The 13,959-nt window shown below is 64.1% G+C and overlaps 4 protein-coding genes across 4 annotated transcripts in view; 3 read left to right on the top strand and 1 right to left on the bottom strand.

Annotated features, from left to right (window-relative positions):
- Positions 1 to 952, top strand: part of AMSG_06239 (molybdenum cofactor biosynthesis protein C) — a gene marked incomplete at its 5' end in the record, with an annotated part of 1,355 nt that extends 403 nt beyond the window's left edge. Inside the window, one exon of the mRNA XM_013901957.1 lies at positions 234 to 952. Within this exon, the coding sequence (XP_013757411.1) occupies positions 234 to 778 (545 nt within the window). The 3' untranslated portion in view covers positions 779 to 952. The remainder of the gene's footprint in view (positions 1 to 233) is intronic.
- On the bottom strand, positions 769 to 9,039 carry AMSG_06238 (uncharacterized protein; the record flags this gene model as incomplete). Its single annotated transcript, XM_013901956.1, has 2 exons — positions 769 to 5,749; positions 5,860 to 9,039. 2 exons carry the CDS (start codon positions 9,037 to 9,039, stop codon positions 806 to 808), a joined length of 8,124 nt encoding a protein of 2,707 aa, XP_013757410.1. The 3' UTR covers positions 769 to 805.
- A 1,182-nt stretch (positions 9,040 to 10,221) lies between these two features.
- AMSG_06237 (uncharacterized protein) lies at positions 10,222 to 13,080 on the top strand (the record flags this gene model as incomplete). The annotated part of the gene is made up of 2 exons (XM_013901955.1): positions 10,222 to 10,279; positions 10,379 to 13,080. The coding sequence occupies 2 exons, from the start codon at positions 10,222 to 10,224 to the stop codon at positions 13,078 to 13,080; spliced, it is 2,760 nt and encodes a 919-aa protein (XP_013757409.1).
- Positions 13,081 to 13,354: 274 nt separating this feature from the next.
- The window catches only part of AMSG_11953 (uncharacterized protein), a 1,577-nt gene continuing 972 nt past the window's right edge, over positions 13,355 to 13,959 (top strand). The window contains exon 1 of the mRNA XM_013901999.1: positions 13,355 to 13,939. Within this exon, the coding sequence (XP_013757453.1) occupies positions 13,393 to 13,939 (547 nt within the window). The 5' untranslated portion in view covers positions 13,355 to 13,392. The remainder of the gene's footprint in view (positions 13,940 to 13,959) is intronic.

Below are 13,959 nucleotides of genomic sequence, written 5' to 3'. Positions count from 1 at the left end.
TCCCCCCCTTTCCCTACCCACCTCGACTGTCCCCTCCCCCCCCACCCCACACACACACCCCACACCCCACACACCTACACCCACTATGCTATCCCGCACCCTCCGTATCCTTCATCGCATGAGTTGTCCCGTCTCCGCATCCGCATCCTCCTCCTCCTCCTCCTCCTCCTCCTCCTCCCTCTCGCACATCTCGCCCACTAACCCCTCGCTCCCGTCCATGGTCGAAGTGGGAGGAAAGAAGTCGACGGCAAGGTCGGCATCGGCACATTCCATTGTCTTCCTTCCTGCTCATCTGACTCGGACTCTGGTGGAGATGGAGCCAGACGCTGTTCTCTCGCACTCGGTCCTCGATCCCAAGCGCAATCCCCTGCTCGCAAACACTCCGCATCATAACCTTGATCAACCAGCTGCTGACAACGATCACGCCACTGGCCCCCTCTCCAAGGGACCTGTCTTTGCTACTGCTGTCATTGCCGGTACCATGGCTGTTAAGCGGACTTCGGATCTCATTCCCATGTGCCACCCTCTCCCCATCACGGGCGTCGAGCTCGACATCGGCATCGACGTCCCGGCCTCGGCGCTCCGCATCGTCTGCACTGTCCGTGTAGATGGGAAGACAGGCGTCGAGATGGAGGCACTCACCGGTGCATCTGCCGCTGCGCTCACCGTCTACGACATGACCAAGGCTCTCTCCCACGACATTGTCATCGCAGACACCCGCCTCCTCGCCAAAGACGGCGGCAAGTCTGGCGCCTATCGTGCTCCAGCTTGCATCTAACTGCTGTTTACAAACACCAAAAGCGCGTCAGCGCCGCAGATCCTCGAATCGCAGTGCCTCGCCGCCTCCGCGAGCCGCATCGCTCCCCTGTGCCCGCCGGACGTACGGCGACTGGTACTTGGGCGTCTTGAGCGGCGACCGTCCTGCCGCCCCGCTCACAGACGTCCCCACGCCACTAACTGTCCCGTGGCTCCGGACAGCAGACTCGCGCACCGGCACCTCGCCTCCGGCAGACTCGTTACGCATCCGCTGCACGTATGGCTCGCCACGGTACGCAAACGTCTCGTTCCACTCGCGCTCCCACCCGGCAACCTCGCGTGAGAGCTCTGCCGTCAGCTGCTGCATCTCGTCGACCATCCCGCGGTCTGCAGGTCCGCCCGACGACGCTGACAGCCGGTACCTCAGGAACTCACGCCGCGCCGCCTTTTGCACAAGAGGCAGCTTGCCGGACAGCTTGTTCGCCTCGCGCGAGTACAGCCGCACAAGCCCGTGCACGTCCGGTGCAATCTCGGTCGCCCGGGCGAGGAACCCGTTCTGCACCTCGACATCCTCGTCGAGCGCCTTCCACAGCTCGCGCACCCGGTTCTTCAGCTGCACAAGTTCTGCAGACGCGCTCTCCGCGTGCGACGCTGCCTCCTTGGACGCCGCCATTGACGCCGCCGCAGACCGGCTCACGCCGAGCGACCGCTCCGACGCCGCAAGCGACGACAGATTCGCCGCCTCTTGGAACGACGACGCCTCGTGCGCACGCGCCTCGACCTCGTGAAGGTACCGGTCCTGCAGCTCCGAAATGACCTTCTCGTACTTGCTCTGCAGCTCGAGCTGGTAGTCAAACTTCCACTTGCCAAACGCAATCTTGAACTTACGCAGCTGCGCCTGCGATGCACGCGCAGACGCGTTGGCATCCGACGCCACAGACAGTGACTTAGCCTCGACGTCGGCAACCTGCTTGTGGTACAGCTTGTCGTACTGCTCCATCATCGCCTCATACTTGGCGCGAAGCTTCTCCTCGTAGCTCGACATGGTGTTGAGATGCTTCCGCTTCAGCTCCTCGAGCGCATCGGCCCAGCGCGTCTTCTCGTTCTCCTCAAGCTCAGAGTTGACCGCAAGCGCAAGCTCGAGCTGCTCGCTCTTGGCCCGCAGAAGCTCGTCGTAGTGCGCCGTCAGCCGTGCCTCGATTTTGGCCTCACGGCTCGCTGCCTCGGCCCGCCACGACGATTCCAGCTCGGACATGAGCGTCGCATACCGCATCCGCGCCTCCGTCTCCGCCTTGTCCTCCATCTCGGCAAGCATCCGCATCCGCTCCATCTCCATCCCGGCCCGCCGCTCCATCTCCTCCATGTCGCGCTTGAGCCACCGCTCCTGCTGCGCCTTGAGCTCGGCCTGACTCTGCTCAACCACAACCTGGAACTTGGCCCGTAGCTGCTCCTCGTACTTGGCCCGGTCCGCCTGGTCCTGTTTGGCCGCGTCGAGCAGCCGCGAGTCGCGGTCCTCCATCTCCGTCCGGTAGTGCCGCTCCAGCTCTTGCTTTGCCTGCACAAACGACCGTCGCTGCTCCTCCGCAGCAGCCTCAAACTTGGCCCGCTGCTCAGCCTCGTACGCGTCGCGCTCCTTGGACGCCGCCTCGAGCGCCTCCCACTTGTGCGCCTCGATCGCCTCCTTCTCGCGCTCCAACCGCGCAATCTTGGCAGAGTAGTCTGCCATCACAGACTCGTACTTGGCCTGAATTTCCTTCTCAAACTGCAGCCGCTCCTTGCTCGCCTTCTCCTCAGCCTCGCGCCACTGGCCTAGCACCCGCTGCACGTTAGCCTGTGCCGTCCGGTTCAGCTCGTCCCGCATCTCGCGGAGCTTCTCCTTCTCTGTCCGCACAAGCTTGTCGTACTCGCCCTGCCACCGCCGCTCCGCCTCGGCCTGCGCACGCGAGTAGTGCTCGTGGAGCTCCTGCTCCCACTCGGCCCGCTGCTCGATCGCCTCCTCACGTGCCTTCTGCCGCGCGTCCTCGGCAAGCGCGAGAATCGCAGCCTCCTGCTTCTTCTGCACGCCTTCGTACTCGGCCTTCATCTCAGCCTCGATCTCGTTTCGTGCCTTTTCCAGCTCAAGCCGACTGGCCCGCTCCGTATCAGCAAGCTCCGTTGTCAGCCGCGAAATTGCAGCCATCTTGTCGTTGATCTCAGACGAAAACTGGGCTTTGAGCTCGTTGCGTGCCTTGGTCGCCGCTGCTTCCATGTCGCGCATCTCCTTGGCATGTGCCGCCTTGGTCGCAACCGTCCGGGTTGCCATTGCTTCCTTCTCCTTGATCATTACGCTCACCTTGTCCTCCAACTCGCGGTTCGTCATTCGCAGCTCGTGAAGTGCAGCCTGGACCTCGGCCTCGTACTCCGTCCGCTCGCGCATGATCTCGTCCACAACCTTGAGCTGTTCCTCGGTCGTCGTCGCCAGCTCGCGACGCTTGGCCTCCAAGAACTCGCGGGCTTCGCGGTACACCTCCTTCTTATGCGCTTCAGCTCGCGCAAGGAACTCCTGGTAAAGCTCCTTCTCGGCACGCGCAAGCTCCTTGCGCTTCGCCTCAGCCTCAGCCTCGTCGGCACGCTTCGCAGCCTCGATCTCGGCGCGCATCTCGCTCTCGCGGGCCGCAGCCTCGGTCAACATCTCGCGACGCAGTTCCTCGACCTCGGCGCGCCGCGCATCACTCTCGGCAGCAGCGGCTGCACGCTCCTCACGGAGCTTGCTCTCGTTCGCCGCCTTCTCAGACGCAACCTGCCGCATCAGCGACTCAAAGTTGGCCTGCATCTTGGCCTCCGCAGCAAGCGCAGCCGCGTTCGCCGCAGCCTCGGCGTCCTTGCGCTCCTCGAGCATCTTGACCACAAACGCAGATCGCTCGGCCTCGTCTGCAGCCCGCTTGGCCGCAAGCGCGTCGAGCTGCGCCTGAACATTCGCTCGCATCGCCTCCTCACGCTGCGAGAGCTCGTTCCGGCGCGCCTCCAGCGCCGCGGACTGCTGCGCCTTGGTCTCCTCAAACGCAGCCATGAACGCGGCCTGACGCTCCTCGAGCTTGCCCTCGCGCTCAGCAGAGAACTTCTTCACCTCGCGCAGCTTATCCTCGTACTTGGCCATCAGCGCCGCTTCAGCCTCGGCGAGCTTGGTGCTCACCGCACGCTCGCGTGCCTCTATCTCCTGCCGCGCCCGCCGTGCCTTGGTCTCCATTGCCTCTGCAGCCTCCTCGAGCTCGGCGTTCCGCGCCGCAATCTGAGCATCAGCCTTTGCGTTGACCTCCTTCTCAAACTTCGCCTGCTCGGCGACAAGACGATGTGCCTTCTCGTCAAGATCGGCAAGCTTGGCCCTATGTGCTGCGTGCAGCTCGGCCTCGTAAGCGCGCTTCTCCTGCTCCAGCTCGGAACGCCGGTCGTTGAGTGCTTCCTCCTTCAGCGCAAACGCCTGCTCGAGCTCGTCCATCCGAGCCCGGGCCTCGGCCGCCGCACGCTCGGCCGCGAGCTTGGCCTCTTGCTCCTTCTGCGCCGCCTTCTCGCGCAGCGTCGCCGAAAGCGTCTCATACTTGGCCACCAGCTGCCGCTCAAAGTTGGCCCGCTCCTCGGCATCAACCTTAGCCTGCCGCAGCCGAGCGTTCTCCATCTTTTCCACCTTGGCGGCCGCCTCGGCCTTGACCTCACGCTCGCGGGCAAGCGCAGCCTCGACAGCATCCTCCATCTCGGCACGCTGCCGCGCAGACTCGATCTCGAGCTCCTGCTTGCGCGCCACAAGTTCACCACGGAGCTCGCGCTCCTTGGCCTCAAACGCGCGGTCAAGGTCGGCGCGCTGGTGTGCAGCCTCGAGCGCGAGCTGCTGCTCCCGCTCGTACAGCTCCTTCTTGGCTGCCGCAAGCTCGGCATCCTTCTTGCGTGCCGCCTCGGCCATTTCAACCCGGAACGCCTCCTGCTTCTCGCGGAGCTCGCTCTCAAACGCGTTGCGGTCGGCGTCGAGCTCCATCGTCCGCTTTTCGAACTCGGACTCGAGTCGTGCAAGTGCAGCCTGGCGGTCAGCCTCGGCCTTGGCGCGCGCAGCCTTGGCCTCTGCCGCCAGTGCCGACGCCCGCTCGTACATTGCCTTTTCAGTCTCGGCAAGGGCAACCGCTGCTGCCTCGGCCGCAGCCTTGTCGGCTGCACGCTCTTCCGCAAGCTGCTTGTACACCGCCTGCTTGAACGCAGCCTTGTCCGACTCGCTAGCCGCAAGCGCAGCCTTGAGCTCGGCCTCAACCTCGGTCTTGCGCGCGTCAAGCGCAGCCTCCTTCTCGGCCAGCGCAGCACGGAGCGCCGCAAGCTCAGCCTCATCCGCAGCTCGCGCCTCGGCAAGCTTGGCCGCCATCGCAGACTTGAGCTCGGACTCGCGGACCTCGAGCCCCCGCTCCTTCTCGGCAAGCAACGCCCGCGCCGTCGCCGCCTTGGCCAGAGCCTCCTCCTCCATCTCGGAGAGCTTGGCCTTGGCCTCGGCCAGCGTCTGTGCGTCCTTCAGCCGCTCGTCCTCGAGCTCACGATGGACCTTGGCGCGGAACGCCTCCTTTGACTCTTCCAGCTGGCGAATCTGCGCCTGCATGTGGTCATATATCTCGTTGCGTCGCGCCTCCACAGCTTCCATTGCCTCAGCATGCTGCCGCCGAAGCGCTGCCCGCTCCTCCTCGAGGTCTGCACGAGCCGCCTCGGCACGCGCCGCAACGTCCCGCTTGGCGGCCGCCAGCTCGGCGTCAGCCTCCAGCCTCTTGGCAGAGTACTCGTTGACCAGCGCGTCGAGCTTGGCTGCTGCCTCGGCCTCGAGCTCGGTCCGGATGACGTGCGTCTTGGCCTCCAGCTCCAACCGAGCCTCCTCCAGTGTTGACTGGACCGCACGCTCGGCGACCTTGATCGCCGCCTCGCGCTCGTCAAGCACCGCGTTCTGTTTGGCCCGTGACGCCTCCAACGCCGCCACCATCGACGCCTCGTACTCGGCTTTTCACCCTCGAGCTCTGCCCGCAGCCGCGCTTCGAGCTCGCCGCGCTCCAACTCCATCTTGGATGCAGCCTCGCGCTTGTAGCTCTCGAGCTTGGCAGCCACGGCAGCCATGTCAACGTCCTTGGAGGCAAGCGCCCGGTTGTGTTCCGCACGCATCTCCGACAGCTGCTCCTCGTGAGCAATGGTGAGGTCTGCAATAGCAGACCGGCCGCGTGCCTTCTCCTCCTCCACAGCCGCGTTGAGTGCCGAGAGCTGGTTGGCCAGCTCGGCCTGCCGCTCCTGTGACACCGCAAGCTGCGACTTGAGAGCATCAAGAATGCCATCCATCTCGGCCTGCGCCGCCGCTGACTTGGCCGCAAACGCAGCCTGACGGTCAAGCTCGCGCTTGGTTGCAGCCTGCTGTGCTGCGGCGTACTCGTTCTCGCGCTTGACTGCGGCCTCTCGGAGCTCGTTGTGTGCGTTGTCAACCAGCGCCTGTGCCTTGATCAAGATGTCGGCCTCGCGCGAGTCAAGTGCCGCCACCTTGTCCATGTACTCGGCCTCAAGCGCTGCCAGCCGCTTGGCCAGCGTCTCACTGGCCTCAGCCTCAACCTCAGCTCGATGCTTGGTAAACTTGGCCTTGGCCTCCTCCAGCGCCGCAGCATCGGATGCCGCGCGCTGCTTGAGCGCCACCACCCGCTCGTTGTACGTTGCCTCGAGCGCTGCCTCGCGGGCTGCAAGTGCCTCAGACGCCGCCGCCTCCAGCTCGGCCTCCTTGGTAGCCAGCAGCGTCGCCACCTCCTGTCGCTTGGAGAGTAGCGCCTGCTCCTTAACTGACCGGGCGCGGTTGTGCTCTGCCACCCGTGCCGCGTGCTCGTCGGCCATCGCCTGTAGCTTGTCGATCATCGCGTGCTCAGCCTCGAGTCGCGCCGCCTCGTTTGCAGCCAGCTGCTCGGCAATCGACTGTTTGGTACCGTTGAGCGCGTCGTTGAGCTTGCGCTCGCGTGTCTGCAGGGCAGCAAGTTGCTCGTCGTACGCAAGCTGGAGCTTGGTCATGTACTCGGCCTTTTCGTCCTCGACAGTAGCCGCAGACGCGGCTGTCTCGTCCATCAGTGCCCGATGCTCCTCGAGCAGCTGCGACCGAAGCGCCTCTGTCTGAAGTGCAAGGTCCTTCTCCTTGCGGGAAAAGTCAGTGGCAAGCTGTTTCTCGCGTGCCAGCAGCGCCTTTTCACGGGCCGCCGCCTTGTCAAGCAGCTCCGCCTGAAGCGCCGCGTGCTTGGCCGACAGCGCAGCCTGCATCTCCTCGCGCTCGGCCTGTGCTGCAGTCTCGCGCTCGGCGAGCGCGTCCCACAGCGCCGACTCCTTGTTGCGCAGCGCCTCAGCTTGACTGTCAAGCCGGGCTTGCATCTCCTCGCTGTGCGCGTCGAGCTCGCGCCGGCGCTTCTCGAGGTGGGCCTCGTCGGCGGCCTTGGCGGCCTCATACTTGGCGCGCATGTCCTTCTCGAACGCAATTTTGGCCAGCCGCAGCTCCTCAGCCTTGTTGTCGAGCTCGACAATGCGCAGCTCCGCCTGCCGCTGAAGCTCGGCCTTGAGCGACGTCGCCTCAAACTCGCGCTCCGAGTCGCGTGTCTGCATCTCCTCCTCGATTTTGGCCTGCTTGGCGAGCAGCTCCTTCTGGAGCGTCGCCACCTTGCGCTGGAGCTGGGCCTCGTTCTCGTCACGTTGCTTGCGGAAGTTGTCGAGCATGTCGGCCTCGCGCGCCTCAAGTTCGGCCTCGCGTGCCAGGAGAATCTCCTCCTGCTGCCGGATCCGGGCCTCTTGCTCGGCGAGGAACCGCTCCTCAAACTCGGCCTGGATGTTTTGGTACTTGGTCTTCATCGCCAGCTCAATCTCCTTCTGGACCTTTTGCGCCTCTACAGCCTTGTCGCGCTCGAGTTCCGCAACAGTGTCTGTCATTTCGGACAGCTGGACCTGGAGCTGCACAATCTCGTCGTTGAGCTTGGCAGTAAGCTCGGCGGCATCGCGCGCCGCCTGGCTCTTGAGCAGCGACGTCTGTTTGGTCAGCGCTTGCTCAGACTCGGCGAGCGCCACCGTCGCAGCCTGCAGCTCTTCGGCGAGCTTGGCGTTGGCGTCCTGAGACTGCGCCAGCTCGCGCTTGAGCACGCCGAGCTGGCCCTGGACCGAGCTCTCCATCTGTGCCACCATGTCCGCAAACTGCGCTGCCCGTTCGGCCTCGGCCTTGGCCGTTGTCGCCACCAGCTCGTCAAGCTTGGCTGACCGCGCCTTGATCGCCAGCGCGTGCTGCTGGCGGAGCGCCGCCAGGGCATCCTCGTACTTGTCCACCGTAGCCTCGTTCTCGCGCACTAGCGAGGCCCGCTCGTCCTCAAACTTACGCTGCATGGCCGCCATAGTTGCGGCGTGCTTGGCCTTGACCTCGCGCTCGATGGCGTACTTGGTGTCAGCGAGCTGGGCGTTTGCCTCGCGCAGCGCGTCCTCGAGCTCCTCGATCCGCGCATCGAGGGCCGACTTGTGCTTGATGGCCTCAACCCGGAGTGTCTCCGACTTGCGCTCGTAGCTGACCCGCAGCTCGCGGCGCTCCGACGATATGCGGTCCATGGCGTCGCGGATCCGTTCGTCATGCTCGCGCTCCATGGCCTCACGCCGGGCGCTCAGCTCACGCTCGGCTTCCTCCATGTGCCGCGCCAGCATCTCGCGGGCATCCCGCTCGAGCTTCTCGCGCCGAGCCGAAGCCTCGCGCTCCAGCTCCGAGCGGAGTGCCAGAGCGCGGGCCTCAGCCGCGCGCGTCGCCTCGTCGCGGTGGCGGTCGATTTTCTCGCGGAACTCGCGCTCGAGCGCATCCCGCCGTGCCCGCAGCGTGTCCGCCGCCGAGCTCGACGCCGCCGCCGAGTTTGCGCTTGCCGTTGCCAGCTGGTCGCGGAGGACAGAGGCTTCGTCGCGAGCTCGAGCCGTCTCATCCTCGGCCTCACGAATGCGCCGCCGCGCAGCATCAAGCTCCCGTCGGAGCTTGTCGGCGGTGCTCTCGGCGTCACGTCCGCGGCGCTTGGCGCTTGCCAGGTCACGCTCCAACTGCGAGATACGCGAGTTGAGAGCAGCAGTCTCGAGCGGGTCACGGGTCTCTGTGACCCGCGGTGGTGGAGAGCTCGACGGAGGAGGTGGGCGTCTTGCACTTGCCTCGGTCGACGTTGTGGTTGTAGCCAAAGATACAGGCGGACCGTCGTCAGACTCGGAGTCGTCCATAGTCAAAGCCTCTAGCATCTTGAGAGCATCATCATCACCTGACATCTTCTCCTTTGTGTTTCAACAGATACCACTCACAGCACTGGGGGAGAGGGGAAGGGAGAAAGGGAGAAAGGGGGAAGGGGGGGGTGGGGTGGGGGGGAAGATGTGGGTGAGGTGTGCGGTCAGTCAGGCCGTTATGGTCGTTGAGAGCGGCTTAAGAGCGCGCCGCGCAAAACATTCAAAATTTTCGCCGCAAAAGCCGTTTGGCCGCCGCACTCGAGGAACGGTGACGGATGTGACACCTCGCGGGGTGTCTGCCTCGATGTGGGCTTGGCGTCCTCGGACAACAATGGCTACGACTGCCTCGTCGCACTTATAGACAGCTACGACGCATTTCGCCTCCACAAACGCCTCCAGACTCTCACGATCAGATTATCCCATCATCCCCCTCAGGCATCAGGCGAGCTGGGCACTGCGCTACATCTGTCAGCACGACACGACCACGGCAGTACGCGTCGGCCGCTTCGACCTCGACACCATTCTCGGCAGCGCTAACATGAGTGCTTGTATGATTTGCCGCCGCTCTCGTCCGCTTCCATCTGCCGCTCAACAGGAATGGCATGACAATTTGGGCACACGAGGAATGGCACCGCACCACGTGACGCACTGACGGTATGTTTGGCCATTGAAAAACATTGATAAAACATGGTCTCATCCATTGTTACTCGAAGGGACTGGGTCGGTGGAAGGGAAGGGAAGGGGAGGGGGGGAGGTGGTTGTAGAACTCTAGCGTGGTCATGGTTGTAGTGGTGAGGACCATAATTGAAGAGATGGTATTTGTTGCGTTTGCAACTATGTATGTTGTGTTGTGGAAGGTTGTTCTGCTTGGGTGTTGCATGTAGAGGTCAAGTTGTCTATGGCTGTGGCGGGCCGGAAGCGACAATTCGAGGGAAACGCAGGTGTCGCCAACTTGGCCTCTCCCTCCTCCTCCTCCTCCTCCTCCTCCTCCTCCTCCCACCGTCCACACCGTTCCTACTCACATCATACATGTACTACTTGACATGCTCCGTGTATGCATATGCTCGAATGGCCTCTCCCCTGTTCGACACTGAACTCGTTCGTTCGTCTGCTGCTGCTGCTGCTGCTGCTGCTGGTGGTGGTGGTGGTGGTGGTGCTGCGCAGGCCACACACACACACACACGCCTCCTTTTGAGCCAAAACGGGAGACGCCCTGATTCCATCCGTATGTCATCTACTGGTGATGGACCGGTGGCTGCGGCTGGGACAAAGCTGTTTGGTGTGAGTCTGGAAGAGGGTCTGGCTAGAGATGGTTTTGCTTATGAGCTGCCGGCGGTGGTTGATCGCTGCATCGAGTTCTTGGATGCTGAAGGGCTCGAGGCAGAGGGTGTGTTTCGCCTCTCGGGCGCCCAGTCCAAGATCAACGCGCTCAGGGCCGAGTACGACTCGGGTGGAGATCCGGACTTGTTTGAGACCAACGATCCGCATGTTGTGGCGGGGCTCTTCAAGCTGTATCTCCGTGAGCTCACCGAGCCGCTGCTGACGTTCTCGCTCTTCCATGGGTGGATCGCGGCCGGGGCGGCAGACTCTCTGGCGACGCGGCGCGACCTGTACCGTGCGCTGTATGCGGCGCTGCCCAAGCCACACCGCGACTTGCTGCGGCACTTGTGTGCGTTTCTCTTCCGGGTTCAGCAGTTTTCGGCGGTGAACAAGATGGGCGTGGCGAACCTGGCGACGGTGATTGGGCCCAACATCCTGCGGGCGCCCGGGGCGTCGATGATGGCCACGGTCCAGTACACTCCGCACATTAACCAGATCACGTCGGACCTGATCGAGATCGGTAACGAGACGTTTTTCGAACCGCCGCTGGCCGGTCCTTTTGAGTACATTGCGGTGGCGCAGGCGCAGTTTCCGTACGCGGCTCAGTACGAGGGCGAACTCTCGTTTGATGCCGAGGCCTTTCTCTTTGTCATTCACAAGGACGACGATGGCTGGTGGGAGGGCAACTGCAACGGCATGATTGGCATCTTTCCGCACAACTACGTCAAGATTTTCCTCGTTCTCAAGGAGGGCAACGGCTCGCCTTCCATGCCGGTGACCGGTGAGGCCGACGGCACTACGGCCTCGCAGCCAGTGCTAGACGAGGTCGAAAAGATTGTGTCCGAGGCGCTGGCGGTGACGGCCGAGCCGGATGTGCTCGTCGGTCCGCCGCCGGCTCTGCCGGCCGTACTGGCTGATCCGGAGCGGGAGGCTGCGGCACCGCCGGAGCCGGCAGCTGAGGCGGCAAGCGAGCCTACGCCGGCCAAGGCCGCCAAGCCCACGCCGGCCAAAGCCGCCAAGCCCGCGCCGGCCAAGGCAACCAAGCCTGTGCCGGCCAACTCCAAGGACGAACCCCGTGCGGACGTGGCGGCTGCGAAGGAAAGCGCGGCGCCGAGCCAGGTGGTAAGCGCGAGCGACCAGGCGCGACTGGATGTGCGAGCGGCGACGCGGACGACAATGGGTGGGATCGGCAAAAAGGCGGTGATGGCCGAGGTCGACCGGCTGCGAATCATGATGGATGAGGACGGCAAGCGGTTCCGCGAGCTGAGGCGGTCGTACGACGGACTGGTGAAGCACTCGGCCCGGCTGGATGACCTTGTGGTCGACGTGCAGGCCAAGGCCAAGAAGCTGGAGCGTGAGCGGGTCGAACTCGACGAGAAGCTGTCGGTCAAGGAGGCTGAGCTCAAGACGCTGCGCGGGCGGATCATCGAGTCTGAGAGCTCGTCGCTGGCGGAGCGCGGCGAGCTGTCTGCAGAGCTTGCATCGATCCGGCAACAGAAGAGCGAGGTCTCTGAGACGCTTGCGGCGTCCGAGGCCGAGGTTCGTGCTCTCAAGTCCAAGATCCGTGACCTGGAGATTGGTGTTGCGGAGTACGAGGCCAACGAGGTCAACATGCGCAACGAAGAGCGGCGGCTCAACTCGCTGTTGAAGAAGGCTGTGGGCGAGCTGAAGGCGACGCGTGATGCGAACGCGGCGCTGAAGGCGCGGGTGGCGCGACTGGAGGACGAGTCGGCCAAGTCTGCGCAGTCAATCAAGGCCTCGCTCAACTCGGGTGTCGAGGCGGCGCAGTCGGAGCTGATCGAGACCCGGCTGGAACTGCAGCGGGCGCGGGCAAAGCTAGCCGAGACCGACACGCTCCAGCTCCAGGTCAACCACCTGGTGCAGGAGCGGACACGGCTCCAGAAGGAGCTGGAGACCGCGACCAATGCGGCGCGATCGGCGCATGCGGTGCCCGCGGCCGATCCGGCTGCCAACTCGGCGGCGGTGGCCAAGGCCAAGGACGAGACGCGGCGGCTGGCTGCCATTGCGCAGGACCTGACGCGACGGTTGAAGCTGGCCGAGGCCAAGAACCGCGAGGTCGACTCGCTGCGGGCAGAGCTCCAGCAGGCCAACATCAAGCTGGCCGCCGGCGGGGGCGGAGGTGGGACGGCTGGCTCGCGGGCATCAATTGCAGGCTACCCGGTTGCGGCGTCGGCGGGGGCGGGACTTCCGCCTGTTGCGCCGGTAATCCCGTCGCATCGGCAGGCGTCGGCGCCGGTGTACTCGGCGACAGCGTCCGGCCCTGGCGGGGGCGCGGGCGGGATGTCGCTCGAGGATGAGCTCAACGCGCTCGAAGCCGAGCTCGCGTCTGGGCTCTCGGGCTCTGCGGCGGCCAGCCGCCGGCCGTCGGCGCGCGAGCCGACCGCGCCGCCGTCGCTGGCAGCATCACAGCTGGCGTCGCTCAACGCGCTCGCCGACGAGCTGGGCAAGTCTGTGGCGGTGCTGAGCGATCCCGGGCGGTACTTGCCCGAGGGCGAGTTCACGGCCGCGCTGCAGGGCGTCGGAACCAACGTCAAGGCCATCAAGCGGGCGCTCGATTCTGAGACCAACGCTGCGTACGACGTCGAAGGCCACGCTGTTGCGCTGGTCAAGTTTGCCATGACCATGCCGACAACGGCGCGGGCGGCGCACGAGCCTCAGCGCACTACCCTCCGCGAGCGGGCTCAGGCGCTCTCCACAGCTGTCACCTCGGCGATCCGATTCTGGCGGTCGCGCCATGGAGTGTAGATCAAGCAGCGATCATGGACGTCGGCGGCGCGAGACATGCTCTAATGAACCGAGTCAGCCAGCCGTGTTACATCCATGCGAGCATGCGGCGCGGAATGTGCCAATCGGCATGGTGTGCTGGCACTGTGCCAATCGGCATGGTGTGCTGGCACTGCAGGTCAGCGCAGTAGATGCGAGGAAATCTCCCAAGCAGACGAGCCAGGTCGGGGCGACCACATGTGACTTGCGGCATTTGCCATCGAGATTGGTTGCGGAACTGCGGGCAGACCTCACTCGACGACAACAGCAGTGAGCAGGATCAGAAGCAAACGTATGACTGACGAGGTGCAGGATCACAACGAGAGTGGAGACCTCCTCCGGGCGAGTGACATTCCCGATGCGGCGAGCAAGTACGAGGCACTTGTGGCGGACGTGGGCGGCGTGGTGAGCGGACAGCGTGACAAAGTGGCGAACATGGCCAATGCGGCTGCGGTTATCTTTGAGACGCTTAATGGTTGGATGAGCCAGTTTGGAGCACCGGGCGAGCAGTACACCAACTGGGCGGGTTTCTACCGCGTCGACCTCGAAGCCCGCAAGTGCATCCTTGGTCCCTTTCAAGGTGGTGCCGCAAGAGCTACCATTCCCTTTGGAAAGGGTGTCGTTGGCTCCGCCGCCGAACAGGTCGCCACACAGCTCGTGCCCAACGTGCACGAGTTCCCAGGTCACATTGCCTGTGATTGTGCCTCCGAGTCAGAGATCGTGGTTCCTGTTCTCGATGCAGAGGGCAAGCTTGTTGCTGTCATTGATATCGACTCGCCGCATCGTGCTCGCTTCACCGACATCGACAAGGTCGGCATAGAGGCCGTCGCCGCTGTCATGGGTCTGGCTGGCTCCACCTGA

Source organism: Thecamonas trahens (genome assembly GCF_000142905.1).
Source record: "Thecamonas trahens ATCC 50062 unplaced genomic scaffold supercont1.26, whole genome shotgun sequence".
NCBI lineage: Eukaryota > Apusomonadida > Apusomonadidae > Thecamonas > Thecamonas trahens.
Note: the sequence above shows the minus strand (reverse complement) of the source record. Positions and strands in the feature narration are given on the sequence as shown.